General features: G+C 57.5%; 3 protein-coding genes across 3 annotated transcripts; all 3 read left to right on the forward strand.

Moving 5' to 3' along the window:
- The first annotated feature begins 434 nt into the window (after nucleotides 1–434).
- Nucleotides 435–3,483, forward strand: C1QA (complement C1q A chain). Its single transcript, XM_069477440.1, has 3 exons — nucleotides 435–579; nucleotides 1,439–1,608; nucleotides 2,655–3,483. Exons 2-3 carry the CDS (start codon nucleotides 1,446–1,448, stop codon nucleotides 3,227–3,229), a joined length of 738 nt encoding a protein of 245 aa, XP_069333541.1. The 5' UTR covers nucleotides 435–579; nucleotides 1,439–1,445; the 3' UTR covers nucleotides 3,230–3,483.
- Nucleotides 3,484–6,518: 3,035 nt separating this feature from the next.
- On the forward strand, nucleotides 6,519–10,831 carry C1QC (complement C1q C chain). The gene is made up of 3 exons (XM_069477441.1): nucleotides 6,519–6,619; nucleotides 6,858–7,039; nucleotides 10,024–10,831. Exons 2-3 carry the CDS (start codon nucleotides 6,865–6,867, stop codon nucleotides 10,578–10,580), a joined length of 732 nt encoding a protein of 243 aa, XP_069333542.1. The 5' UTR covers nucleotides 6,519–6,619; nucleotides 6,858–6,864; the 3' UTR covers nucleotides 10,581–10,831.
- A 4,112-nt stretch (nucleotides 10,832–14,943) lies between these two features.
- Nucleotides 14,944–21,744, forward strand: C1QB (complement C1q B chain). The gene is made up of 3 exons (XM_069477442.1): nucleotides 14,944–15,075; nucleotides 19,646–19,849; nucleotides 20,928–21,744. The coding sequence occupies exons 2-3, from the start codon at nucleotides 19,669–19,671 to the stop codon at nucleotides 21,500–21,502; spliced, it is 756 nt and encodes a 251-aa protein (XP_069333543.1). The 5' UTR covers nucleotides 14,944–15,075; nucleotides 19,646–19,668; the 3' UTR covers nucleotides 21,503–21,744.
- The last annotated feature ends 5,109 nt before the right edge of the window (nucleotides 21,745–26,853 follow it).

A 26,853-nucleotide genomic window follows, 5' to 3' on the forward strand; every position in this document is an offset into this window, starting at 1 on the left:
GTCATTAAAATGTTATAATAATCTGATAAGGTAGAATCTGTCACTCCCAATTTACAGATAAGAAAACTGAGGGCCCCAGAGGTCAAGTCATTTCTCAAAGTCATGCAGCTAGGAAGCGGCAAGTCTGGAAACATTGGCGTGCTGCTTCCTCCTACCAACGCGCTGTTCTTTCTTCTCCGTGTTTCCCCAGCTTCTGGCAATGAACACGTATTGCTTTCATAATCATGAAAAAGTCCAAAAAGTGACAGATTTTTAAAAAGATCCCTTCCGCTCTGATGTTCTGCACGTCCCTGGTTCTCAGAGCCTCGCCCAGCACCCCCTCTGCCACCCCCGCCCCCACGGCAGCCGTTGCTGGGGTAGGACACCCCTCGTCTCAGTCTTGCTGAGGTCTGCTCAAAGTGTTCCTGGCAAGCTTCTGGCCCCTGGGGAAGTTCAGGGGGCAGGTCTGGAGAAGGAGAAGGGGAAGTGGGAAGGGATGTGAAACTCGGCCCCAGCCTGGCGCCGCTCCTGTTGGGTATCCCACAGCGGGCCCTGGGCGGAGGGCAGGAGCGTCCAGTTGGAGTTGACAACCAGAGGCAGGTGAGGCCAGAGCCCGGAAGGGAGGGGGCTGTGAAATTTGGGGGTCCAGGGGAGCCGGCCCAGGGGGCTGGACAACTGAGACAGGGAGGGAGGGAGATACAGAGACTGATTCATGACCCAGAATGGGTGAATGGAGGGACCTTAACTCTTTGGGCCAGAGCTTTGGGGGAGGGTGGGAGGTGGTGAGTAAGATGCACCACCCGGGGGGTCTTCAGTTCCAACCAGGGTCCCAGGGTCCTGGCCTCCAAAACACAAGCAGCTGGGGAAAGGCTGGGGGTGCCAGAGCCAGCAGTGGGACCCAGCAGAGGGGGCCGTGGGGGCAGCCAGCCGCCCGTCCTCTGGTGGAGGCTGGGAAGAGCCAGGCACAGAGGAGTGAGCAGGTGCTGTGCCGGGTGTTTGTGAATTCCTGTGTGCGCGCACGGCTCCACCATCTGGGGGAGGGAGTGCTAATTAAATAAGGAGCGGGCGCTCAATAAATATTTGTTCAATGAAATCGATCATCTGTGGGAGTGTATGAATATGTGTGTCCAGCCGAGTGAGGGATGGAGTCTATGTGGGTATCGGTTGCATGTGTGGGAGTGCGCAGTGGATTTTTGAGTTTGCATCCCGTGTTTTGTACGTGCTTGGACGAGAGGCTGTGCTTGTGTGTCTGAGTGTGTGATGAGATGGGTGTGCTCAGTTGCACGTGTGTATCTGGGTAGGGTCCCTGGAGCTGGATCGGGAGCGGACATGGAGGGCCCTCGGGGCTTGTGCGCACTGGGGAGGGTGTGTATGTATCACGTGTGTACGGGATTCGAGGGTCTGAGCTGGGTGTGCGTGAGCACGTCCAGCCTGCCCGGGCCCTCCCGTGTCTCCGCAGTGCCGTCATGGAGGCCCCCTGGAGATGGCTGGTGATCTGTGTCCTGGCCGTAACCGTGGCCTTGACGGTGACACAGGATGTGTGCCGCGCACCAAATGGGAAGGACGGGGCCGCAGGAAAACCTGGCCGACCGGGGCGGCCAGGCCTCAAGGGGGAGCAAGGGGAGCCAGGTAAGCACCTCCCTCAGGACCCAGCCCCCCCACCTTGCCTGGCCTCCATGGTCGAGGCTTGGGGGTGGCACTGAGAAGCAGGAGTCCACCTGCCCCAACCCATGAAGCATTTCCAGTTTGCGCTTGGCCCCAGGGGCTGAGGGGGCCTGGCCTTCTCCCTGCACCATGTCCCCAGGCTCCCAGGACTCCACACTCCCCTGATGCCTGGATCTTCTTTCTCTGTCCCCACCTCCCTCCTCTGGAGAATGGGTGGCTTTGAGCAATGAGTGTGAAAGGTCTGGAAGCAATGCCCAGTCCTTGGTCATTGTCCAGTTACCAGATGATTAGGCCCCAGATTTTAGACTCAGGAGCCCCTGTCTTGCTGTGTGACCTCAGGCAAGTTACTGACCCTCTCTGAGCTAGGTTTCATCTATAAAATGGAGAAGTAACCCTGCCTGGCACATAGAAGGGACCAATTGACTGCAACTATCCTTTTGCTTCCTTCCAGCACCCCCAGATCTGCCCCTGCTTCCCTCTCCCCAACCCCTTTAGGCTCCCGAAACTCTCATGTTCTAGGAAAAAAAAAGGCTGGGGGTGATGGAAAAGGGAGGCTGTCATGACCAGAGTGGGAAAGGAAAGTCTCATGTAATGCCCCTACGCCTCCCAGTCCATGGCAGACCAGGATTGCATAGACGCTTGCACTAATTTGCATACGGGCATCCTACATGTGCTCCCCAAACCCAAAGAAATCAGGGTCGATGGCCTGGAGGGGTGTGGAGGGCACAGCCATGGGCAGGAGCACAGCGGAGCAGCCAGAATGTCCTGCAGTTCCCAGAACTTGACGCTTTCCCAAGTGCCTATTCACACTCCTCTCCATTTCACAGATGAAGGGGAGGCTTAGAGAGGTTGAGACACTTGCCCAAGGCCACACAGCCAGTCAGAATTGATGTCTTGAAGGCCCAGGCACTTCCTTGCCCTCCATCCCACAGATGCAGGGGTTCCAGGCCTCTCCCTACGGACTGGTGGGCACTGGACTCTTGCTCTTGATCTGCTATTTCTCCCCACAGGGGCCCCTGGCATCCGGACAGGCATCCGGGGCCTTAAAGGAGACCAGGGAGAACCTGGGTCCCCTGGAGCCCCCGGCAAGGTGGGCTACCCTGGGCCCAGTGGCCCCCTGGGGGACCGTGGTGTCCCAGGATTGAAGGGCATCAAAGGCAACCCAGGAAACATCAAGGACCAGCCGCGGCCAGCCTTCTCGGCCATCAGGCGGAATCCACCGACGGGTGGCAACGTGGTCATCTTTGACACGGTCATCACCAACCAGGAGGGCCGGTACCAGAGCAACTCGGGCAAGTTCGTCTGCGCCGTGCCCGGCTACTACTACTTCACCTTCCAGGTGGTGTCCAAGTGGGACATCTGCTTGTCCATCGTGTCCTCCTTGAGGGGCCAGCTCCGGCGCTCCCTGGGCTTCTGTGACACCAACAGCAGGGGGTTCTTCCAGGTGGTGTCAGGGGGCACAGTGCTCCAGCTACAGCAAGGTGACCAGGTCTGGATCGAAAGAGACCCCCTCAAGGGCCGCATTTACCAGGGCTCCGAGGCCGACAGCGTCTTCAGCGGCTTCCTCATCTTCCCGTCCGTCTGAGCCAGGGCAGGCGCCCTCCCCACCCCGGCCTCACCCACTTCCCGCTGCTGCGTGACCTGGGCCCTCACTCCACCTCTCTGGCTTCCACCCGCCGCTCTGTAAAATGGGGGTGCGCTTCCTTTAGCCGCTTGAAGGGAGGGGGCTGGCTCCGAGAGCCCCCAGGACTTGCTGCCCCACCACGCGCTCTAGGAAGATCGTTTCTTAGAACTCGTCCCGCAATAAACGTCTGAATCTGTGCCTACTGGACTCGATGTGTGGCTGCCACTCCGAGCACCGGGAGGGCGGGGGAAGGGTGGTAGTGATTCCCGAGTGCGTAAGAGACAGGCTCACCTTCAGCATTTCACAGGATGTGTTCAGCAGGTCCTAGCAGCCTCACCTGCGCGGGTTCAAATCCCGACGCCACCACTTACTAGCTGTCTGATCATGTGCGTGTTATAGAAGTTCTGTTTCCTTATCTGCAGGGGGGAACTAACAGTAGCACCCACCCCAAAGGATGATTGGGAGCATTAAATGACTTGGTATACGAAAATTGTAGAGCAGTTCCTGGTTCATAAGAGCTTTGGGGTTTCAGCTATTATTATGTTCTGTTTAATCTTTACAATCAAGCTCTGAAGTGGGCATAAGGACCCCACTTTACGGATGATGGCACTGAGGCGGGGCCAGGGGAGCCTAAAGCCCCCAGTCAGTGTCTACGGGGAGGATCTGGGACTTGAACCTGGGTCTTACTGAGGCCTGAGCCTGTGTGTTTAACCACCACCCTTGCCGGCCGCCCCAGCCTCTAAGCTGCACTGGACAATCACACAGGGACTTTGCCCAGCCTGTACTAGGAAGGCAGGGACAGGAATCGGAGCGGGGCAGCTGTTGGCCCCAGGCACCCAGCAGTCCTCAAAGCTAGGCTGAGTCCAGCCCTGGGCTTGCACCCTGGCAAACCTGGAGCCTGGGCCTCCCGCCTGGGCTGGCGGCAGGGAGGACCGCGAATGTTCACCGTGCATTCCCAGGGTCCAGCTCAGCCCATCTGGGAGCTGCTCTGAGGCAACAAGCCACCATGTCCTTCCTATGTGAGGAATTTAGGAGCTCAGTCCTGAACATGTCCAATGCCCTGTGAGTTTTCCCAAAGGAAGCCGGTTTATCTGTGTGCTGTATACACACGCACACACACACACACACACACACATGCACACACACACACCCACAGACCTCCCTTGAGATGCAAGTGGACCCACAGTCCTGGACCGAGACTCATCCGCCCCCACAGGTGATGCCCTCCCCAGAACACGCCGTGACGCCCGTGGAGATGCACACTAACTGCCCCTCCACACTCACACAGACACTCCGGGAGGCAGGAGCTGTCACTGCACACACCCCTGGGCTCTCTTCCCTCCCCGGGCCAGCTCTGCCCCCCCCCCCCCGTCTCCCCCGCCCTCCCAGAACACACCCCACGGGCTGGGGAAAGAGACAGATCTTTGGGCACCGACTATGTGCTGGGCACTCCAGAGCCATTGGTGCCTTTAGTCCCAGTAGAATAGATGAAGACACTGGGGCTCAGAGAAAGGAGCCACCAACCCAAGGTCACACAGCCAGAAAAGGGCAGGGCCTAGGTCTGAACCAGGTCTGCCTGGCTCCAAAGGGTGGCTTCTTTCACTGCAATGGGACTCAAGGAAAATGTCAGGGGCGGAGGCCCCGTGGGAGCAGAGGGGGCCAGGCTGGAGGAACGGTGGGTGCAGGAGTGCCCGGCTGCCCCCTCACCCAGATCCCACCTGCACCCACCCCAGCCCCGCTCACCAAGGCAAAGCTTCTGGTCCCCGCGAGGAGGGACAGAGCCAGAGCTGGGCCAGGCGGGAGGGGCAGGGGAGGGCTGAGCGCGGGCCGAGGCTGCCACCTGCTGGACAAGCGAGGCCAGGCACAGACGAGGTGCAGAGGGAGGACGGAGCCGCAGGCCAGCAGGCTGGGTAGCCCCCTCCCCCATACTGCTCTTCCCGGGCCTCTGCCTCCTGGGGACTCCCAGGGCCAGTGCGTTCGCGACCTTGACCTTGACCTTGCCTCACACTCTGCAGCCCCATGCCCCAGGGTGGAGGTACAGATGGGCAGACTGAGGCCCTGAGGGTCCCTCGGCGAGGCGGGGCAGGGCTCTGAGCTGCGGATGCCGGGAACAGGGCCAGGCACTGGCACACGACGTGCGCAAGTCCTAGCCCCCACCCTGCACGGAGCCACAGGAAGCCCCCATTTTACAGAGGGGGAACCGACACTCAGGGAGGTCCCATGGGTGGCAGGCGTGAGGTCAAGGTCGGGACCCTCTACTGCTTGGCAGCCCGTTGGCCCCTAGAGTCTCATATGAGGAGAAGGGGTGGCGAGGTGGCCTCTCTCAGCCGTGTGGTCTGGTCCTGACTGACAGCCCCTCACCAGCCACCCAGGCTCCAAGCCCAGAGGCAGGGGGTGCCGGGATGCAGGTGAGCAGGGGGTGACGGCAGGGAAGGTGGGACCATTGTCAAAGGAAGAGGCGCCAACTCTCCAAGCCAGGCCCCCTGCGTACGGAAGGGGAGACCGAGGCCCAGGGCTAGCGCTGTGCTGAAGAGCTCGGGGAAGGAGTGGCAGGGCCGGAAGGAGAAGCCAGGCCTGACTCTGCAGCCAGGACCGCCTGAGCACCGTGACAGCTGCGGCCAGCAACCTGGGCCATCCTGAGTGTCCTCCAATTGTGGCCAGTGGGATGGGGCACGTGGAAGTTTCTAGAACAAGGCCTGCCACTTGACAAATGTGTGTGAGGCTTGTTTCTGGGGGCAGCTGTGCAGAGAGCTCAGAGCAAAGCTTTGGACACCAAGAGACCACTCAGTGTGTGGCTTTGAGCAGGGGCTCACACCTCCCTGAGCCTCAGTTTCCCCCTCTGTAAAGGGGGGGTCATAACGTCCTCCCAGGGACGCTGTGAGAAAACTGAGTCTCAGGCACAGCAAATGCCAACATCGGGCATTAGACGGGCTGGACCTGATTCTGGGGGACGACCGTGCCCTGGGGGCTTGTGTTCATACGCACACGTGCACACACACACGCACACACACACACACACACACACCCTTAACCGGATGCCGGGCAGTCAGTGGACATTTCCCCATTTCAGACACTCATGACTGGGGGGCGCTGTGGACAGGGCTGTCACTGTGGTCAGCCTGGCTCAGCACCCAGAAGAAAGTGTCAAGTCAGGGAAATCTCTGGGAAAGGGGATGTGGGATGGGGGTAGGGGGAGAGGGGAGGGGGCCCAGCCCGCTCTGGGCAATCCCTGCTCTGTCCTCCCCGACACGGCGGCGTCCTCCTGCCCGGGAGAGGGGAGGCAGGTCTGAGGACCGCTCTGTGACCAAGCCAGAACCGCCCACCCCCAGCGAGGCCAGGACCCCTGCCCAGGTAAGGGCAGACGGCAGTTGTTCCCCTGTCACCTTCCTGAAACATGGTGCCGGGGACAGCTTGGTTTGTGAGAGGACGGAGCGTCCCCACTCCCTGCTGGGCCCGGGGACCCCCATCCAGCCATGGGAGGGACAGGGAGCTGGGCTCCTGAGGGCTGAGGAGCCTGGGGAGCGAGCGGCAGGGCGGGTGAGGGGCTGGGTGGGCCGCTCAGCTCTCTCCCTCCCGGCTCCTTGGCCAGGACGGCCATGGGGCCCAGCTGCCGGCCCCTCCTTGGACTGAACCTGCTGCTGCTCCTGCTGGCGCTGCCCCTCGGGGGCCAGGCCGGCACAGACTGCTACGGGATCCCAGGAATGCCGGGCCTGCCCGGGGCCCCCGGGAAGGACGGGCACGACGGACTGCCGGGGCCCAAGGGAGAACCGGGTGAGTCTGCTGGCCTGCTTGGGGGTTGGGGTCTGGGGCTGACCTGGGGGCCGGGGACAGCAACGTGACGGCAGGAAGTGCGTGCCCTGCTGCCTCGCCCGCCCCCGGGCAGAGTCTGAGTCCCACCGTGGGTCTGGCTGCCCCTCCGCAGAGCTCAGGCCTGGGCCTCCCCCAGGTGACCTTGGACTCGAGCCCGTGCACCTCTGGGCTCCTCATTTTCTTCATCCGATAATGCGCATAACAGGGGGGCATGAGAGCACCTGCCCCGGCAGTGGCAGGGAGGACCCCAGGAGACAGGGCTGCGATGGCCTTCAGCAAACTCTCCAGTGCTTGGCTGTGACTGCATGACCCCCACCCCACCCCCCGCCACTTGCCCTGCGCGGACACCTGGGAAGGTGGGCCCACGCGGTGAATATGGCCCTCTACGTGAACCTGTGCAAGTTACTTAACCTTGCAGGGCCTCAGTGTCCTCATCCATACAATGGGGAGATGGTGGTAGCTACTTCCCAGGGGGGCTGCGAGGATTGATTTACGCACAAAACCGTTGTGAGCACCAGGTAGGTACAGGTGTAGGCCATAGCTGTTTTTTGCTTGGAGGCCTGTGCTCCTCTCCCTCCCCAGGATCGAGCGTAGTGAGTGGGTGGGAGTGGGAAGTCAGGATCCTAGTCTCGGAATCTTCTGTGGGAAACCCACGGGCGAGCCCTGGCGTGACAGAAGGGGGCTGAGGACAGGCATGGACGGCTGTGCTGAGGCCAGAGCTGGAGTCCAGGGGTCTGTGCACCTTGTCTGCGAGTGAGACCCACCGTCGGCAGCCAGCCTGGGTGAGCCTGGGCTGGGGCAGGGCAGAGGTGACAGGGACGGCAGAGGCAGGTGGAAGAGAGAGGCCAGTGGAGCAGAAGGTCTTTAGGAGTTTGCCACTGTCATCTTGTCCCCTGGCAATAGAAAGGGACTTTACCAACATTCTGGAAGGAATTCTCCAATTCAGGGTGAGCCGAATGAGGCCCCCAGGTCTGCGATTTTAGGGACCCTGCACTGCACAGCTGGCTCTGGCCGTCGCACTGCCCAGGGTGGCTGATGGCCACCAGTTACTGAGCCCCCAAGTACCAGGCACAGTTTCAGTTTTACACGAGAAAACGGAGGCCACAGTGCTTTGGACACGTGACGGACTCCCACTGGGCAAATGTCAAAGCTGGCGTTCAGAGATTGGGCACCTCGCCCAAAGGCACAGGGTGGAGCCTGTCCAGCTCCAGAGCCCCCCACTCCTCTCAGGCCCCCTCCCCACTGCCGACCGTGTCACGAAGGATGAGACACTGCTCTGCTCAGCGTCACTGACAGCCACCGCCAGGACCTGATGTTCCTGAACACGCTCCCTGTGCTGTGCCCGGCACTGTGCTCAGCCCTCTGCCCACAGCCTCCCATCCCACTCTGGCAGCGGCTCTCTGGGACCTGTTCTAGCACACCCTTCTCTCGACTGAGCCAACACAGGCTCGGGGAGCGGAGGCCACTCGCCCACGTCACATGGCCTGAAACCCAGGTCTGCTGGGTCCTGATCCCACAGTCCTAACTCTGGGACCTACCAGGTCACAGCCATAGAGAATCTGTCATGAATGGGTCTGCACAGACACCCAGCTCTATGGAAATGGGACAAAGAAAGGAAACATGAGGGCTGGCAGGGGGGGTCATGGAGGGCTTCCTGGAAGAGGAAGCTGGAGTCGAACTTTAAAAGATGGGTGTGGTTTAGACGAGGGGAGAAGGATCGCACAGGGCCTAGGATCATCAGGGCTGAAACAGAATCAGATGCTCCGACTGGGATTCAGCCAGACTCGCGTCCGAGTCCTGACTCCACCTCATGCTGGCTGCGTGGCCTTGGGCACGTCTCTGACCTCGGTTTCCTCATCGGGAACGCGAGGGAGGTTGAGCAGGCCAGCTGTCGCAGGGCTGGAGTGGGCCGAGTGGGGCCGGGCCGAGCTGGAGAGAAGAGCCCCCTTCCTGGGGCAGCGTCTATACTGCTCCATCCGGCGGTTCCCACGTGCCAACGCCGGCCTGGGGTGGCCCCATCTCAGGAACGGACACAGGTTTTGTGGGACTCTGATGCTTACACAGTGTTGAGGGTCCCCTTTAAGAAAAATAATACAAGATGATACAGACACCTGATTGCACAGGTGGGGGTGGTTACAAAAATCTACACGTGACAAAATTATATTCGAACCCTCCCCCCCGCACACACACACATAAAACTGATGACACCAGCAAAAGCTCTGTGCGGCACACAAACGTCACTTTCCCGGTTTTGACATTACACTTTGGTTTTGCAAGATGTGCCACTGGGGAAAACCAGGTGAAGGGTACACGGGACCTCTCTGTTCCCTTTTTTCCCCCCCAACTTTCTATGACTCTGTAATTATTGCAAAATAAAAAGCTGAAAACAAGTAGAAATACAAAATTAGGCAAAAGGCTTCGATGGGGCTAAGTCTCAAGCTTTATCAGCTTCCAAAGAAATCCTCTCTCTGATCAATCTGATTTTCAACAAGAAGGAAGGAGAATCTAGACTCTTAGGTGAGTTCTGAATGTGTTTACATGGGGCTCTAATTCAAAAACTTAAAGACATCGTGCAGCCCAAACGAAGCTATCTGTGGCCACATGCCATCTGTGCCCGGGCTGGCAGTCACAGCCATCGGCCCACTGTCTGAGGACTGATGCTGTCTGGTCCTACCCTCTCTGTCGCAAATGTGGAAACTGAGGCCAAGAGGCAGGGCGGTGCCTTAGACAAGGTCAGAGGGCAAGTCTGTGGCGAGGCGGGACTTGAACTAGGCTCCCCCTCCCCTCTGGCCAGAGCCTTGCTCTGTGCGCTGCTCCCAGGTCCATCTGTGGGAAGCAGATTCTAGAGACCAAACACCAGTGGCGCGTTCCCTGGAGGACACCCCCAGGGTCCCTCTTCCCCGTCCCCTGCCCCATCTCTTTCTTCCTGCCTGCTCTATCTCCAGGAATCCCAGCCATTCCCGGGACACGAGGACCCAAGGGGCAGAAGGGAGAACCCGGCACACCTGGCTATCCTGGGAAAAACGGCCCCATGGGCCCCCCTGGGCTGCCGGGGGTTCCCGGCCGCATGGGGCCCCCCGGGGAGCCCGGCGAGGAGGGCAGATACAAGCAGAAGCACCAGTCGGTGTTCACCGTCACTCGGCAGACAGCCCAGTACCCAGAGCCCAACGGCCTGGTGAAGTTCAACGCGGTCGTCACCAACCCGCAGGGGGATTACGACACAAGCACTGGCAAGTTCACCTGCAAAGTCCCCGGCCTCTACTACTTTGTCTACCACACCTCGCAGACGGCCAACCTGTGCGTGCACCTGTACCACAACAATGTCAAGGTGACCGCTTTCTGCGACCACATGTCCAACACCAAGCAGGTCAGCTCGGGCGGCGTGCTGCTGCGGCTGCAGGTGGGCGAGCAGGTGTGGCTGGCCGTCAATGACTACAACGGCATCGTGGGCACCGAGGGCTCCGACAGCGTCTTCTCCGGCTTCCTGCTCTTCCCCGACTAGGGCAGGCAGGCCCGGCCCCGCAGGCCGTCCTCCCCCTGCTTCCCTGCATGGCCCACTGTGCTGGCCACTCTCTGCACCCTTGCTCAGGGCCCTCTCGCCACCTGATGGACTCCTCCTCCAGGAAGCCCACCCCGGGCTCTCTCCCTCTTCTGAGCTCCTTCAGGAGTCACTGCTTGTACTGTCCCTTCGACATGTAACCAACACCTTCTGGTACTGTTATTAGGTTTTTTTTTCAGGTCTTGAAAGAGGTGGGGAGATACATAAATAAAAAATTAAATCAATAAATATGCACGGCTCAGATTCCTCACTGCCCATCCCTTGAACTTTCCATCTTCAACTTGGCCTCTGCCACAGCTGTCTGTGGGCGCTGGGCTCGGGGCAGCTAGTAGGTGCCCAGTAAAGCTTGACTGCCAATACTGAGACGCTCGGCGCCATTTGGCCCGGTGGGACAGAGATGTTCAAGTGTGGTTACAGGCCGCCAGTGGTCCCCAAGGTGTCACCTGCTGTCGCTTGTTTGGGGAAGAGGCACTGCTGTCACTAAAGGTAACCAAGCTCACAGGTAAACGGGAGCGAGTTTGAATTCCTAGGCCTGTGCTGAATTTCGGGAGCACTTGCCACAGGAGGGCTTTGGGCTCTGGTGAGCCCAGTGCAGGCAAAGACGAGATGCGCAACGAATTTGTGCTGAATGAAGGAGGGAATTGGGGTGAATTAATGACGCGTAAGTGGGTAAACGAATGACTAAAAGCAGAGCAAATGAATGCGTGGATAGAGAGTCGTGATGCTGACATTTATTGAGGACTTACTATGCACCGGGCACCATGCTCAGGGCTTTACCTGCATTAACTCATTCCACGTTCATCTCAGTGAGTGAGATGTGAGAGAGAGAATTGCTCCCCCAAGTCTGACCCACCCTAATATCTCACAGACTCTGGGAGCCTCCAGCCCCGGACATTATCTAAAACTCTTGCTGCCCACAAGCTGTTGAGTTTTGACGGTGACGTTATTGATGGTTGGACTCAGCCACCATGATCCTTGTGGATAACCAGGGAGGCCCAGTGTTTGATGTTTCAGGTGCAAAAAGACAAAAAGTGCAACTTTCCCCTGCAGACTTCAGGTCCAGGCTCAGAGCCCACTGAGACCCAGGGCTCACTCAGGTCTGGGAGGACCTGGCCCATCCTGGCCGCCATCACAACTTGGTTTCACAAAGCCCCATGGAGTCACTGGCTGACGGAGGCGGGCTGCAAGAGCAGCTGCCCAAGCCGAGATCTGCAACCACCTCCATCCATTTGGCTTTTCTGTTTGGGAAAGGGGCTGTGTCACACCTCCCTGCCTTTGCCCATGCTGTCCCTTCATCCCATAGAGCCCCCAACTGACTCACACAAATCCCCCATCCACCTGGATAACACACTCAACTGCCAGAAATCCACACAAAGATCACCTCTTCCAGGAAGCCCTCCTTGATTCTCCCCCTTTGTGTCTCCAAAGCACTCTCCATAGATTTGACCACAAATTCCCAGCTCTTTAGAGCCCAGGTTATTCCCAGATCTGGTGGTGAATAAAATTAACCTACAGACTTATTTAAAATAAAACAGAACAAGCAAAACCAGAGTTCTGGACCCAAGGCTGTTTTATAAAAGTCTGGCAAAGACGGGCCCGTGGGTGAGTGGGCAGTTTGCAGGGGATCTGATGCACACGGCCCACCTGCTGGCTCTTGTGCACTTATCGGCTTACAGGTCTGCGTCCCCACGGCACTGCGAGCGTCCTTGGGGGTCGGGCCCCTCGGATACATGCCCGGCACATGGTAGCGGCACGAGAAATGCGTGAGATGGGAAGTGGGGACACACGGACACGCACACGCACACACGCGGAGGGAGCGAGGGAGGCAAGGGCCGAGGGGCCGAGTCTGGGTGCCGAGTCTGGGTGCCGAGTCTGGGTGCCGAGTCTGGGTGCCTAGTCTGGGTGCCTCTGGCGGGGACAGGGCCCCGGTGGCGGCCGCCCGCTGCGGCATCCACAGCTCTCTGCTACCGGCACTTAGCAGTCCGCCCGGCAACGCCGCGAGTGATACATCTGTCTCCTCACTTCTCTTTTGTTTAGAAAATCAATACACCGTTTATGTAGGCCACAGTGTCAGATCAGAAACCTGTGCTTTGGAAACGACACTTTCTGTGCCATTTTTATTTTCCATAATTGTTTCCTTGTTGTCCTCTCTTCGCCAGGAGAGGCCGGCGTTTGAAAATGCCAGCTCGGCTGCTGTGCCGAGGGGAGGTGGGTGAGCGTCCCGTGGAACAGGAGAGCGGGATGGGGTGCGGCGGGGACCAGAACAAGACACCCCGAACCCGCCAGGAACCTCTTTCAGACCACGAGGAGCTGAGGGATTTGGGTTTCTTTTTCTACTCTTTGTAGGGAACCCCGCTCTATCAGAGAGGCAAGCCAGCGACTTTATGGGTACAGAGACCGGCTGACTCCCACTCAGGGGTCAAGGCCCAGGGACCCCTCAGCTCCTGACCCCTGGGTCCAGCCTCCCCGCTCCATCCAGGCGCAGCTCCTTTGCTCCAGGCTGCAAGGATCCTGCCACATAAATAATACTGTCCATGTCTGCACGGGTGCCTGCCAAGGGCCGGGCCCTGCACACGCGGGGTTGCCTCCTGGCCCCACCGCAGCCCCGGGAGATCGGGAGATCGGCGCTCCGGCCTCCGACGTACTGACTGCAGACCAGGAAACCGAGGGCACGAGACGCGCCTGAGGCCACGCAGTCAGGAAGAGGCAGAGCTGGGAGTCAAACTTCAGAGTGGCTGATTCCAAAGCGCAGGCTCTCAACCCACCTCTCTGCCGCTGCCGGTTCTTAGTCTCACTGCTCCTGCCCCAAGTTCAAGTTGATCTTTTCCCATTGCCATCAGCCACCAAGGAATTAGAGTCCAGGCCCAAGTGGCCTTGGGAGCCCTCGCTGGACCTCTGGACCTGCCACCGACTAACTCCCTTCTCCTGCCCTAGAACCCACCGCTGTCTCCTCTGCGCCTGGCCTGGTCCCTTTGGGGCTGTCGTTGGCTGAGCCCAGAGACCTTTCGGTTTTATAAACTCGTCTTTCCCTCCCCTATCGCCCACTGCAGTGAGCTCGTCCTGTCCACCGTCAGCATCCACAAGGATTTCCTACCTCCACGCAAGGCTGTGAAGAGGGGCCCTCCAGCTCCTGGGGCTTGCGGGCCGCCCTCCCCGAGGGGTGTCACACTGCCCGGCGGCAGCCACAGCGACAGGGCTGGTACCTAGTGCCAGGAACGCCCGGCTTCGAGTCCTGCATTGGCCACTCACACGCGGTGGGCTGAGCCGTCGCTGCTTTCTGTGACAGTCGTCAGAGGAGCAAGGAAGGCTTGTGCCACTCGATGTTTAACGCCGGTCTCCCCCGGCAGAAGGCAGGCTCCACGGCGATGGGCGCCACGGCTGATTTGTTTAGGGTTCTCCCCATGCCTCACACACAGAGGCTAACCATAAATATTCGTTAAATAATGCCTCGCCCCTCTGGGCCTCAGTTTCCCCATATATAACATGAGGGGGTGGGCTGAGGTCACTCGGCCTGTCTAGGCCTGTCTTGGTGCGACCCCAGGACCCATGGGAAGCAACAGGCCCCTGCAGCGTACAGAAACAAAGGTACGCTGTTTATAAATAGAGTATATAAATAAATAAATAGAGTATATAAATAAATAGAGTATATAAATAAATAGAGTATATAAATAAATAACAAGCACATTTAAAATTCATTATTAGATTATTTTCTAAGAACAGGGAAAGAGCAAGCGTACAGAGGGGAAGGAAGCAGAAGAGATGAGCCCAGAAAGCGGAAGCCTGGGACATGAAGTGATATGAACAATTATGATAGCATGTGCACAGCACTTTACAGTTTGCCACACACACACACACACCCTTTCTCCTCCATCATCCCGCTATCCTCCCAGTGGCCCGTGAGATCTGTAGCGCAGGCAGGCACAACTATGGTCCCATCGTACAGCCGAGGAAATTGGGGCTCCCCTGGGTTCCCTTGGCTGGGAACGTTAGCTGGTACGTAGCAGAGTCGGAATACGAATCGAGATCTCTGACTCCAATCCCAAGCTCCGGCACCAGGCCGGCCACATTATCATCACTGTGGGGCACCCCTCCACCCCCCCAGAAGATCATGAGGTCAGAGCGCCCTGGCGGGCAGGCTGCCAGCTGTGGACGCTGCCCCGGGACGGCCTGTCCTGCCCACAGCTGCTGAGTCGGCAGAACCAGACCCACCCCCACCCTCCCGTTTACAGTAAACCCCTCTGGGCTGCAGAAATGGGACCTGAAACTGCCTGAGGGCAGCAGGGTGGGGGGACGGGGGTGACGGGGAGGGGACCGTCAGGGAAAAGCCCTTCCCGCCTCTGGAGAGGAGAACTTCCGCTTTGGACGGAGGGCAGCAGGCCCCCGGCTCCCGTTCCCACTCCCGGCCAGGCCTGCAGCATCAGAGGACGCGGCTCCCCAGGTGAGCACGGGGCTTGGCGCCCGGGGGACTGGCCGGTGGGGCCAGCATGGTGGAGGGTGGACATTCCCTAAGTGTCGGCATCGCATCCCCGGCCTCGGAGCTGCCTGCGGTGTCTGACAGCGCAGATAGCTGGGCCTGATCCCACGCCCATGGGATCAGTCCTGGGTGGGGGTGCAGGGGGGGGTGCTACTGCCCAGGGGGTGGGCAGGGAGCCCGCAGCACAGGCCTTTGGGAGCTCACACACCTGAGCTGAGCCCAGCTCCCGCCTTAGCGTTGGTCATCTTGGGCAAGTCACCTAACCTCTCTCAGCCCGAGACCCCTCTGGGGACAACAGAACCTTCCAGGAGTGCTGTGGGCCCTCCAGGAGATCAAGCTCACCGAGCACTCGGTGCATTTCCTGGCTCAAAATTTGTCAGTAAAGCAGAGGCAGAGGCGGGACTAGAACCCGGGTCCCGCTCCGCCCAGCCCCGCGCTCCGCCAGCACCTTGCTTCTCCTGTTTCCTCGCAGGCTGTGAGAAAGCCCAGCTTGACCCTTCTAGGGAATAATGTGATGTGCAGGTGGAGCTGCCACTGCTGAGTAGGTGGCACTGCGGGAATGCGGGATGTTTGCACAGCGGGGGAGTGGGAGGCCCTGCGCTGGGGAACTATTCCTCTATGTGCCGCCTCCTCTGATCCTTCCGGCAGCCCTGCCAGGCGGAAACCAACGTCGCCAAGAGGCTCAGAGAGGTTAAGGCACTTGCCTGAGGTCACACAGCCAGAAAGCAGCAGAGGGGGACGTCAAGGCCAAGTCGGCCTGACTGCAGGCTGGGGGGAAAGGGACGGCTGTGGGGGAAGGGGACGGAAAGCTGGGAGATTGGGGGTGGAGGACGTGAGAAACAAGGACGATGGTGATGGGGTTTGGCAAAGGCGGGGGTAGTCAGACTGGGTAGTCAGACTGGGTGAGTTTTATGTCCTACTCCAAGCTGGAGGCTCACTGGCCCCTGAAATGGGCCAGAACTGAGATCTTCCCTCTCCCTCACCCCACTTCCCACTTCCCCCCAAGCCGAGTCCCAGCTGGACCTGCTCCTGCCCCCAGCTGGTTGCCGCTCTCCACCCCTGGGACGCCGCACACTGAAAGAGCCCCTCCCCCTGAGCCCAGTCTCCCAAAGGGGCCGAACCCTTGCTCACTTCTCCAACCATCTTCCCTCCTGTCTAAAGACTCGGGAATTCTTGGATGATGGTGATAACAATAAAATAGCTCATGTTCATTCAGCATTTCCAACGTGCCGGGCTCTGCTGCCAGCCACGACGCGTCTGTCCTTGCAGCCCTGTGATGCAGAGATGAGCACTGTCCCCATTTCATAGAAGGGTAACCTGTGGCCAGAGAGCAGAGGTGACTTTCCCGAGTCCCTTGGCTAAGAAGTGGCAGAGCCCTGATTGGAACCCTGGCAGTGTTTATTTCCTTGTGACACTACAGGCCTCCACCACCAAGTCAGTGTCTGCTGCCCGAGAGCAGCAACAATAATCGTGATGAGGGCCACCTTCACCAGCACTGACCACGTAGCCAGCGCTACTCTTCACATGCGCCAGGCCTTAGTCCTTCTACCAGGCTGTCTGCTCCAGAGCCCACATTGAAACCACCGGGTACAGTGGCCTCTTAACATAGCATGAGTTTGAAGATCCAGGGGTGTGGGTTTGACTCCTAGCCACACAGGAGCTGTGCAACCTGAATGGAGGTTCTTGCCCTCTCTGATGCCCCGTTTCCATCTCTATAAAATGAGAGAATAAGAGAGCTTTCTCAAAGGGCTGTCCAGAGAATCAAATTAGATAATGGCACGTAAAGCATTTGGCCCAGAGCCTCGCCTGTAAGTGCCCAACTTATGCAAGTTGTCAGATTGCCGTTATGTAAAAGCTCCAGCAAGAGTGAGAACTGATGCTGACTCAAAGATAAGCAGGGTCACACCCTGAGCCACCCTCTCTTCAGATGACAGAGCCTAAACTTGTCACCAGCGGACACAGGTCACACTCACATTTATGGCTTCCTTTCTTTGGTGCCCAGCCTGGGGTCTGGGCTTTAAGTTTGACTCAGGGGTTTAAGCAATGAATTGGCCAGGACTGGGTGGAAGAGCCCTTGGCGGAGATGTTATTGAGGAGACTTAAGAATTTAGGCTGAAGGTCCTGAAAAAGTTAAACATAGAATTACACAAGACTGGTAATTCCACTCCTAGGTACACACCTAGAAGAATTAAAAACAGGTTCTCAAATCCCTGCATCTGCTTGTTCACAGCAGCACTAGTCACAACCGCGGAAAGGTGGAAACTTCCCAAGTGTCCGTCCATTATGAGTAGACAAACTGCAGTATATTCTGTGGGTGGAAAAACACAAACTATATTTTCCTCTGCTCTCACATCGCAACAATCAACACAGAATCTTCTGTGACCAAACGTGTGTGGGGTTTTCCCCACCAACAAGCACGCGATGAATTCCGCCACTGACACCAGCCACCTGGAGAGAGCGCGGAGCCCGCAGGAGGAGGGCTCAGTGGCACAAGACTGCCCCCTTCAGACACCAGCTGTAAGGTCAGGCCCCTGAACTGACCGACTGACTTCAACTTGGGGGTTCTCATGGCCTCCACTTTGGGTTTGATTCATTTGCAAAAGCATCTTACAGAACTCGGGAAGCACGTTTACAGGTTCATTATAAATGATATCACAAGGGATACAGATGACAAGACAAATAGGGCCAGGTATCGGAGAAGGGGCACGGAGCTCCATGGCCAGGCCGCCCTCCAGCCCCCCCACGTGTTCGGCTACCCCGAAAGCTCTCCAAGCCCAGTCTTTTGGGGGGTTTTGTGGAGGCTGCATGACATAGGCATGATTGAACCCCTGGCCACTGTTGATCAACTTAACCTTCAGCTCTCTCCCCTCCCCAGAGGTTGGGGGTGGCGTTGAAAGTCCTGCGTTGGTCTTTCCCGTGAGCAGCCCCCATCCTGAAGCTGCCTACGGGCTGCCAGCCACCAGTCAACTTACTGGCATAACAAAAGACATCACTTTGGAGACTCTAAGGACTTTAGGAGTTGTGTGCCAGGAAACAGATTGAAGACCAAATATACATGTTACGATATCACATAAATCCATACAATGAACTATTAAAAAGGAATGAAGTCCCGATACATGCTACAGCGTGGATGACCCTGGAAGGCATCATGCTAAATAATCAGACACAGAAGGTCACACGTTGTATGATTCCATTTATATGGAATATGCAGCACAGGTAAATCCACAGAGACAGGAAGCAGGTTCGTGCTTGTCAGGGGCTGGGGGCAGGGGATGGAGGAGAGACTGCTTAATGGGTAGAGGCTTTTGTTTTGTGGTGACGAAAATGTTTTGGAAATAGACGTGGTGGTTGCACAACACTGAGAATGTGTTAAATGCCACTAAAATGGTCGATTGTATGTTATGTGAATGTGGTCTCAATTTAACAAAAATAAACAACAGGCTGAGGGTTGGACTAGACGAGTTTTCAGGCCCCTTCTGTCCTGAGAATTAATGCCATGGGACGCTGGATCGAGACAGCCACCGGCTCCTTCCCTGTTCTCTGGGATTCACCAGGGGCCGGCGCTGCCCTCTCACCAGAGCCGCAGCTCTTGGAGGAAACAGGATATTCCACCAGCAGAGCCTGGTGCGCTGGCAGGGACGTTGGCTCGTTCCTTCCTGTGTGACCTGAAGCAAGTGACTTGGCCTCCCTGAGCCTCCGTGTCCTGTTTGGTGTAGAAATCACAGCCGCTGCCACGCAGGGATGCCACGCAGGGATGCCACCCAGGGATGCCACGCAGGGATGCCACACAGGGACGCCATGCAGGGATGCCACGCAGGGATGCCATGCAGGACGCAGAGTGGCCCCTGTGTGAGCAGCACCCTGGATTCAGAGGCTCTAACGGACAAGAGCACCTGGAATAAAACGCAAACCTCCCAGCGGCCCCCGCCCGCCCCTCCAGTCTTACCTCCTGTCACCTTGGCCCCTCACTCCCCTCTGTCCACCCCTCACCCTCCTCTACTGCTCCTTCCTCCTGGAAAGTTCTCGCCCAGCCCCTCCTGAACCTTCAGGTCTCAGCCTGAACGTCACTTCCCAGAGAGGCCTTGCCCGTGGAGAAAACTTTCTCGGTGGCAGGACTTCCCAACCAAAACCAGCCACCTCCCGCCTCCGGCCCAGCCACTCTGCCTCCCGGCGCCCTCCCCTTTCAGAGCACAAATCACCATCTATACGTATATCTATTTACTTGTGTGTTGACCTGTTTGTCATCTGTTTTGCCCAAAGGGGCACAGGACCAGGAGGGCAGGGACATATCTGTCTTATTCGTCACTGAATCTCCAGCACTTTGTAAGGGGTCTGGTGATAGCAGCCAAGCCGTGAACACGCAGACAAATGGAGGAGGGAGAGAGGGAGGGAGGGAGGCAGAGAGAGACAGAGGGACAGATGGATGGAGGGACAGAGGGAGGGAGGGGAAGGTGGATGGATGGAGGGATGGAGGGCTGGATGGGTGGCAGGAGTCGCGGTGGGGGTCACCTCCCACACTGCCTTCTCCCCACAGGAGGCAGCTGACACAGCGTGGTGATGAAGACCCCGTGGGGCGGCCTCCCGGCGCTGCTGCCGCTGCTGCTCCTGGGGCTGCTCGATGTCTCCCGGGCCCAGAGCAGCTGCCCCGGGCACCCGGCCATCCCTGGCATTCCAGGCATCCCTGGCATACCTGGCTCCGATGGCCAGCCTGGGACCCCAGGGACAAAGGGAGAGAAAGGTATTGCGGGCTTTGGGGACACACTAGTATCACTGCCCAAGGCCCCATCTCCTGCCTCCCTTCAAGATTGCAAAAGCACTTGCAAATCCATCAGCTTGCAGAGCCCTCGCGCTATCTTTGCCAGGAGAGAATTCTGATTCCCATTTTATAGTCAGGGAGACCGACGTCCAGAAAGGCTACTGCCTCGCCCCAGGTAACCCAGCAAACGTTGAGGCTGAGGCCAGACCGTGGATCTCTTACCATTAGATACAGGCGGACAGAGGGCACCGCTGTGCTCACACGGTCTTGGGTTTGAATTTGCCCCCGGGGTACGTGGCTTCACCTCTCTGAGTCGCTATTTCCTCACCTGTAAAATGGGACAATGATACTTTCGTGGGGTTGCTGTGGGGTTCAAATGAGACTCCCCACCATGAAAAACTCTCTGTCAAATGTGGTTTATTTGTTCATTTCCCCGACAGTTACAGAGCAACCCTCTGTGCCAGCCACTGTCCTCACATAACCTCATTTCATCCTTGAAATCCCACAAAATATCATCCTTCCCATTCTATGGATGAAGAAGCTGAGCCTCAGAGAACGTGACTTAGTCAAGGGGACAGAACTAATAATGGCAGATGTGATCTGAGAAGCACATCTGTCTGTCCCCAGAGCCCACGTTCTCAGGCCCTGTGCTCTGCCACTCTACCGGAAAGTGAGTGCTATCCTGTGCTGTGCCAAACCAGGGGCAGTGGCTGCTGGGGCTGCACTTGCAGGTGCAGCGAGAACGAATGCCAGGATCGATTAATGATGTCTGCCATGGAGAGGGAGCAGAGAGGGACGGCACTCGCTGGCCCTGCCCCAGCCTGACCAAGCACGCCCGGCACCTTCCTCAGGGAGGGGCTGCCCCCTCCCCACAGGCATCTGACCCCACCAAGCACATCACAGACTCGACTCAGAGCCTCTCTCTGGCACCCCGTGTCCTACAGATGGGAGACTCAGGCCCGGAGAGGGGCAGGCCCTGCCCAAGGTCCCCATCCAGGGCTCCTTCCTTTGGTCCCAGTGACCTCTGGTCTCCTTGCTTTTCTTGTCTCTCCTCTTCCAGGGCTTCCAGGGCTAGCTGGAGACCATGGTGAGTTTGGAGAGAAAGGGGACCCAGGGGTCCCTGGGAATCCAGGAAAAGTTGGCCCCAAGGGCCCTGCTGGCCCTAAAGGTGCCCCGGGGCTCCTTGGAGCCCCTGGGCCCAAGGGTGAATCAGGAGACTACAAGGCCACCCAGAAAATCGCCTTCTCTGCCACAAGAACCGTCAACAGTCCCCTGCGCCGGGACATGGCCATCCGCTTCGACAACATCATCACCAACGAGAACAACAACTATGAGCCTCGCAGCGGCAAGTTCACCTGCAGGGTGCCTGGCCTCTACTACTTCACCTATCACGCCAGCTCCCGAGGGAACCTGTGTGTGAACCTCGTCCGGGGCCGGGAGCGCATGCAGAAGGTGGTCACCTTCTGCGACTACGTCTACAATACCTTCCAGGTCACCACAGGTGGTGTGGTCCTCAAGCTGGACCAGGGCGAGAGTGTCTTCCTGCAAGCCACCGACAAGAACTCCCTGGTGGGCATGGAGGGCGCCAACAGCATCTTCTCCGGGTTCCTGCTCTTCCCAGATGCGGAGGCATGACCTGGGGGGCTGAGCCACCCCCGCCCCCGGCCAGCAGTGCTCGCTCCACCCCCAACCCACCCCTGCCCGGCCAAAGCACACAGTAGAGCTCATGAATGTTGCTGAATGAATGAGTAAATAAATAAACTTTTCAAGGCCAAGGGCCAGTAGTCTAATTCAACTCTGTGTCCCAGCACCTGGCACATAGTAAGTGTCATGCTCAGAAATGCTTGTTGAATGAATGATGAACAATGAATGAATGACCTCTGAAAGCAGAAACTCCATGTAGCTGGAGGTGCCTGGAAGGCCACACTCTGGCAGGCTCTGTGCAGCCACACAGTGGGAGGTGGGGGTGGGAACACCTGCCGTGTTCCAAGCACGGGACTAGACCCCTTCCTCATTCTCTCATTCATCCTCAACTCCTCCTGGGAGATAGGTTTGCACTGTGCCCAGTTTACAGAGGAGGAAACCGAGGGGCAGAGGGATGAAGGGAGTGTGCACAACCCCACAGCAGAGCTGAGATTCAAGGGCAGGTCCGATGACCTGTGACCTCTTTTAAGGCAACATGTTAGGCCAGCCCCTGAAGAGGTTTGTGTTTGTACCTTCACGTTACCCCCACCAAGGGATCAAGGGGCCCCCTGCACAGCCTTCCCCTTTTGGTTCTCGCCACATGCCCTCCCTTCCTGTGTCTTCCCAGCCTAGCACAAGCTCAGTCATCCAGTTAGAATAAATGTCACTCCCCTGCTCAAAAACCTTCAGTGGCTCCCCACTGCCCACTGGATAGTCTCAGCCCAGGAGCCTGGACGTTCAGCCTCACTCCACGGGGGCTTTCCCACCTCAGTGCCCTTCCGCTCACCGTTCCCCACCTAGACCTTCCACTCTGCCTATCTAACCACCCTTTAAAACCTCATTCAAGCCACACCTCCTCCCTGAAGCTGGACGGCTGCGGCTCTCCCACGCTCCCTCCTCTGACCTCCGCTCTCCCCGTGTCTCACTTGTTCAGGTCTGAGCGAGCACAGCCTGCGTCTGGCTTCTTGTGCACGCCCACCCTGCCTCCCCAGCTGGGCCGGGAGCTCCCTCTCCTGCGCATCTCTGAACCCCCTCGGAGCCCAGGATGCACAGCAGCCACTCAGTGAAGATCATCACCTGATTGGTTGAGACCCAGCCCTGCACCTGCTCTCCTCAGCCTCTCCCACTAGCCCCACCCCATCAAGACCCTCAGCCAATCCCGACCTGAGGTAGGAGGGATTTCAGCATTCTGGCCTCTCTCATAGGGCCACAGCCCCAGTCCAGGCTCCTGTTTGGCTGGCCCATCTCTGAGGACTCCATTCATTGGGCAGCTTCTGTCCCATCTCCTGGGCCTCAGGCCTGGCCTTGGTGACCGGCTCCAACCTCAGACTCTCCAGCTGAGACCTGGAATCTTTTCTCCAGGAGCTGGATCTTCTTTCTGCTGCTCAACTCTTTCAATACAAACTGCCTGCCTGGCGTTTGAGTCTAGTAATAATGGCTATAACAATAATCACACACCATGATTGATTACTGTGCATCTGGTGCTTTATGTACATCAGCTCATTTAATCCCCAGCACAACCGCTAGGCGGTACATAGTATTATCTTCATTTTACAGAAAAGTAAACTAAGACTCAGAGAGGGCAAGCAATTTGCCCAGCGTCACACAGCTGACAGGAGCCTGCTGTTTGTCTCAAAGTTCTTGCAAAACCTGTGGACGTACTGCCTCCTAGCCATGCACACCTGTTGGAATCCCTTCCGCAGCCCCCCTCTGCAGTCCCCAGGCCTCTCACCTGAACCCATCAGACCTCAGGAGTCCATGTTCTCAAGCCTCTGCGGTTGGGTCCATCTATGCCGGGCTATACCACACCCCAGGGGCAGATCTGGCTGCTGGTGTCGAACGTGCACAGAGCACCCCATCTTGCTGCACGAACCCCGGCAGAGCCAGCCTTGGCCAAGAAGTCAGAGCTCCACGCTCCTGCCTGCTTGTCTCAGGAGCTGCTGGCAGGCTGCCTGGCTCTCCTGTGGAACCAACGTTCCTCTGACCCTTGACCCATAAACCCTGCCCCTGCTTCTTGTCCTCCACCAGACCCCGCAGTGAGGACACTCCTAACAGTTCCCTTTTTGTGTCCTCCCACGAGCTTCCAGACCTGCCAGAAATCCAGGGCTCTGTGTGTCCAGCCACGCCCATTTCAGCCCAACATCCCCTCCTGCCAGACATTCGGAGTCTAAACTCTTCACCTTCAGGGTGGCTCTTTCCTCTGACCTCTCTTCTCTGCGCCACTCTCTGCAGAATGGCCGTCTGGACTGTTAAGGCAAGTAGGTGCCCCCAAATGACACCTCGACCCCGAAATTAGCCCCATCCTTCACGGAGGTGACACAGAGTCCAACATCTCCAACTCCCACCTCCCAGGAGAGGGGCCCTCACTGGCCCAGCTTGGAAGACGGAGACTCCTGGCCCACTCAGCTGAGGAGCAGTAGCAGCTGCTCACGGTTAGCGAGCTAAACACCTGGCTCTCCTTTAGGGGTCACAGCAAGCCTATGGAGTAGATGTTCCAATCCCGTGGTTCTCAAACTTAATCACCAGGAGGGCTTGTTGGAATTTGCATTTCCTAACAGTTCCCAGGGGAGACACTGTTCCTGCTGCCTTGGAGACCACGCATTAAGAACCACAACCTTAATCTTCTTGCTCCCATTCTATAGGTGAGAATACTGAGAGTCAGGGAGAGGGAGTTACTTGCCCATGTCACACAGAGGATCCAGGATTTAGATCCAGGTCTATTTAATCGACGTGTTGAAGGTCTGTGCACCATTGCCTGGACTGCTGGGGCCCAGCTCTGTGGGTGGCGGCAGTTCTCAGAACAGGAAGGGCAGACCCGTCAGATGTCTGCACTGGCCAACCACGGCGCTGAGTCCTGGCTCTGCCACCTTTGGCCCAGCTGATCCTGGCCAGCACGCCCCACAGTGACCCCCAATGCTTCAAGCCAGTCAAGACAGGAAAGCAGGGGAAGAAGGAAGGCAGAGGCTTAATAAATAACAGTACTAACAGCTCCCACCATGCAGCTCTAAGTACTTCCTGTTAACCGTGCAACCTTTGCATGGTCCCCTTTTACAGATGGGAACACTGAGGCACAGAGCAGTTAAGTGACTTGTCCCACGTCACACAGCTAGTAAATATGAGAACCAGAGTCAACGCCAGGCAACTCCGCTCTAGGGTCGATGTTTCCTGCAGCAATTGAGGGGACTGGCTCTGGACTCAGACAGACTCCAGTCCGAATCCTGCCTGTTCTTCTCACCAGCTGTGTGACTCCAGGCGGGTCGCTGTTCCTGGTCTCCTGTTTCACCCTCTTACAAACAAACGATGCGGCCATGATGTCCTGGTACAGGTCCTTGATTCTTTTCTTGGATTAAATTCCTAGACATGGGCTCCCGGGTGAAAGGATGTGCAAACTTCGAAGGCTTTGAAGTGCGTTTCCAAATGGAGGGATGAAGATCACTGCCGCCAGGGGGGAGCAGATACCAGGAGAAGGGTGCCCGGAAGAGGGACAGTGGTGACGGGTGGAGACATGGAGCCGCAGGAGCTCCTCCCTCCTCCATCTCTTCGCCCCCAGCCCTTCCCACTCCCTGGGTGGGCTGTGAACTTCCAGGGTGGGGCTGAGGGTCAGCTCTGAGGACCCAGTTTCCTCTAAACCCAGGTCCTCAAAGTGTGGTGCCAGCATCAGCCTCACCTGGGAACATGTTGGAAATGCAGATTCCCAGGCCCCGTCCAGACCAGCTGAAGCAGACAAGCTGGGGGAGGGCCCAGCCGTCTGTGTTTTAACACGCTCTCCCGGTGATTCTGATGCAGCTAAAGTTTGAGGACCTGCTGCTCTAGGCGGGGGTTGCCAAGCTTTTTCTGTAAAGAACCAGGAAATGTTTTAGGCCTCACGGGCCATGAAGTCTCTGTTACAACTACTCAGCCCTCTTTCTGTAGCATGAGAACAGCCCTAAGCGATATATAAATAAATGAGCATGGCTATGTTCCAATAAATCTTTATGGACACTGAAATTTGAATTTTACATAATTTACACGTGTCACAAAATATTTTTCTTTTGATTTTTTTCCAACTATTTAAAAATATAAAAACCATTTTTAGCCGGCAGGCTGCACACAACAGGCTACGGGCCCGAGTTAGCCGGGCCGCAGTGTGCCAGCCGCCTGCCCTGCACCCAGGCGCTGCTCCAGGCTCAGAGCAGGAGCGCAGGACAGGGAGCCCGGAACTGCCCGGCTCCCAAGCCAGTGCTCCTTCCCCTGAGCTGCTCTGCCAGATTCCAACCTTGGGACAATGACAGAAAAACTCTCTGGGCCTTGGTGCCCTTGACAGTCAAGTGGGCGTTGCAGTTCCTGTCCTGCGTGATCTGAAGCATCGGGACTCCAATGTTAGGGGGCAACAAAATCCCCTGGAAACCAGCTAGTGTCCGGGCCCCATCCCAGAAGTTCCGATTCCGTGAGATCAGACAGGATCTGCAGGGGGCTGGGAATCTGCACTTTTCTCAAACTCCCCCCACACCCCCTTTCCCCCGTGATTCCAATAGAGGTGGCCTCCACCCCCAGCCAGAGGCTGGGCTCATGAGCATGAAAACTGTGAATAGTAAGTAGCAGACCCAGCACTTCCCCCCAGAAGTCCAGTGGCTATACAGGGTGAGGAAAAGGGAGACAGACATCTTGGCTGTCAACACCTGTACAAGATGAGCAATGCAGTGAGAGAAGAAAGCCTAGGGGCCTCAGGGAGCCTGGGTTCAAATCCCACTTCTACCACTTATAATAAGCTGTGCATTCTCAGCCTAATTACTTAACCTCTCTGGGCTATCATTTCTTCACCTGTCACATAGGGGTGATAATCGTGCCCATTCCAGAAAGCTGACGAGGGTTAAATGGGATGCTGCATGCAAAGCCCCCAGCACACAGAAAGTTCTCCGCAAGTATAAGCCGTAGTTACAGTGGCGTGTTGCTACTGGAATTGGGGTGCTGTGGTGGGGCAGGGCTCCTCAAATTTTAATGTGCACAAAAATCGCCTGGGGTCTTGCTAAAATGCAGATTCGAATTCAGTAGGTCTGGGGTGGGGGCCTGAGAATTTGCTTTTCTAACAAGCTGCTGGGACGCATTGATGCAGCTGAGCTGGGGCCACACTTTGAATCGCCCGGGTTAGGAGTGGGTTCAGCGTTCTGATCTGCTGTGGAGTTGATTCTCTCATCCACGGGCAGTGGTTAGCACGGGGGCTGGCGGACAGCAAGCGCTTGGCAATTAACCTATTACTGGCATTGTTGCTATGTGGTCACGGATTATGTTCTGATGGTGGGGACCAGGGAATTCAGGGGCAGGCC

This window comes from Eulemur rufifrons, chromosome 8 (genome assembly GCF_041146395.1).
Source record: "Eulemur rufifrons isolate Redbay chromosome 8, OSU_ERuf_1, whole genome shotgun sequence".
NCBI classification, from domain to species: Eukaryota; Metazoa; Chordata; class Mammalia; order Primates; family Lemuridae; genus Eulemur; species Eulemur rufifrons.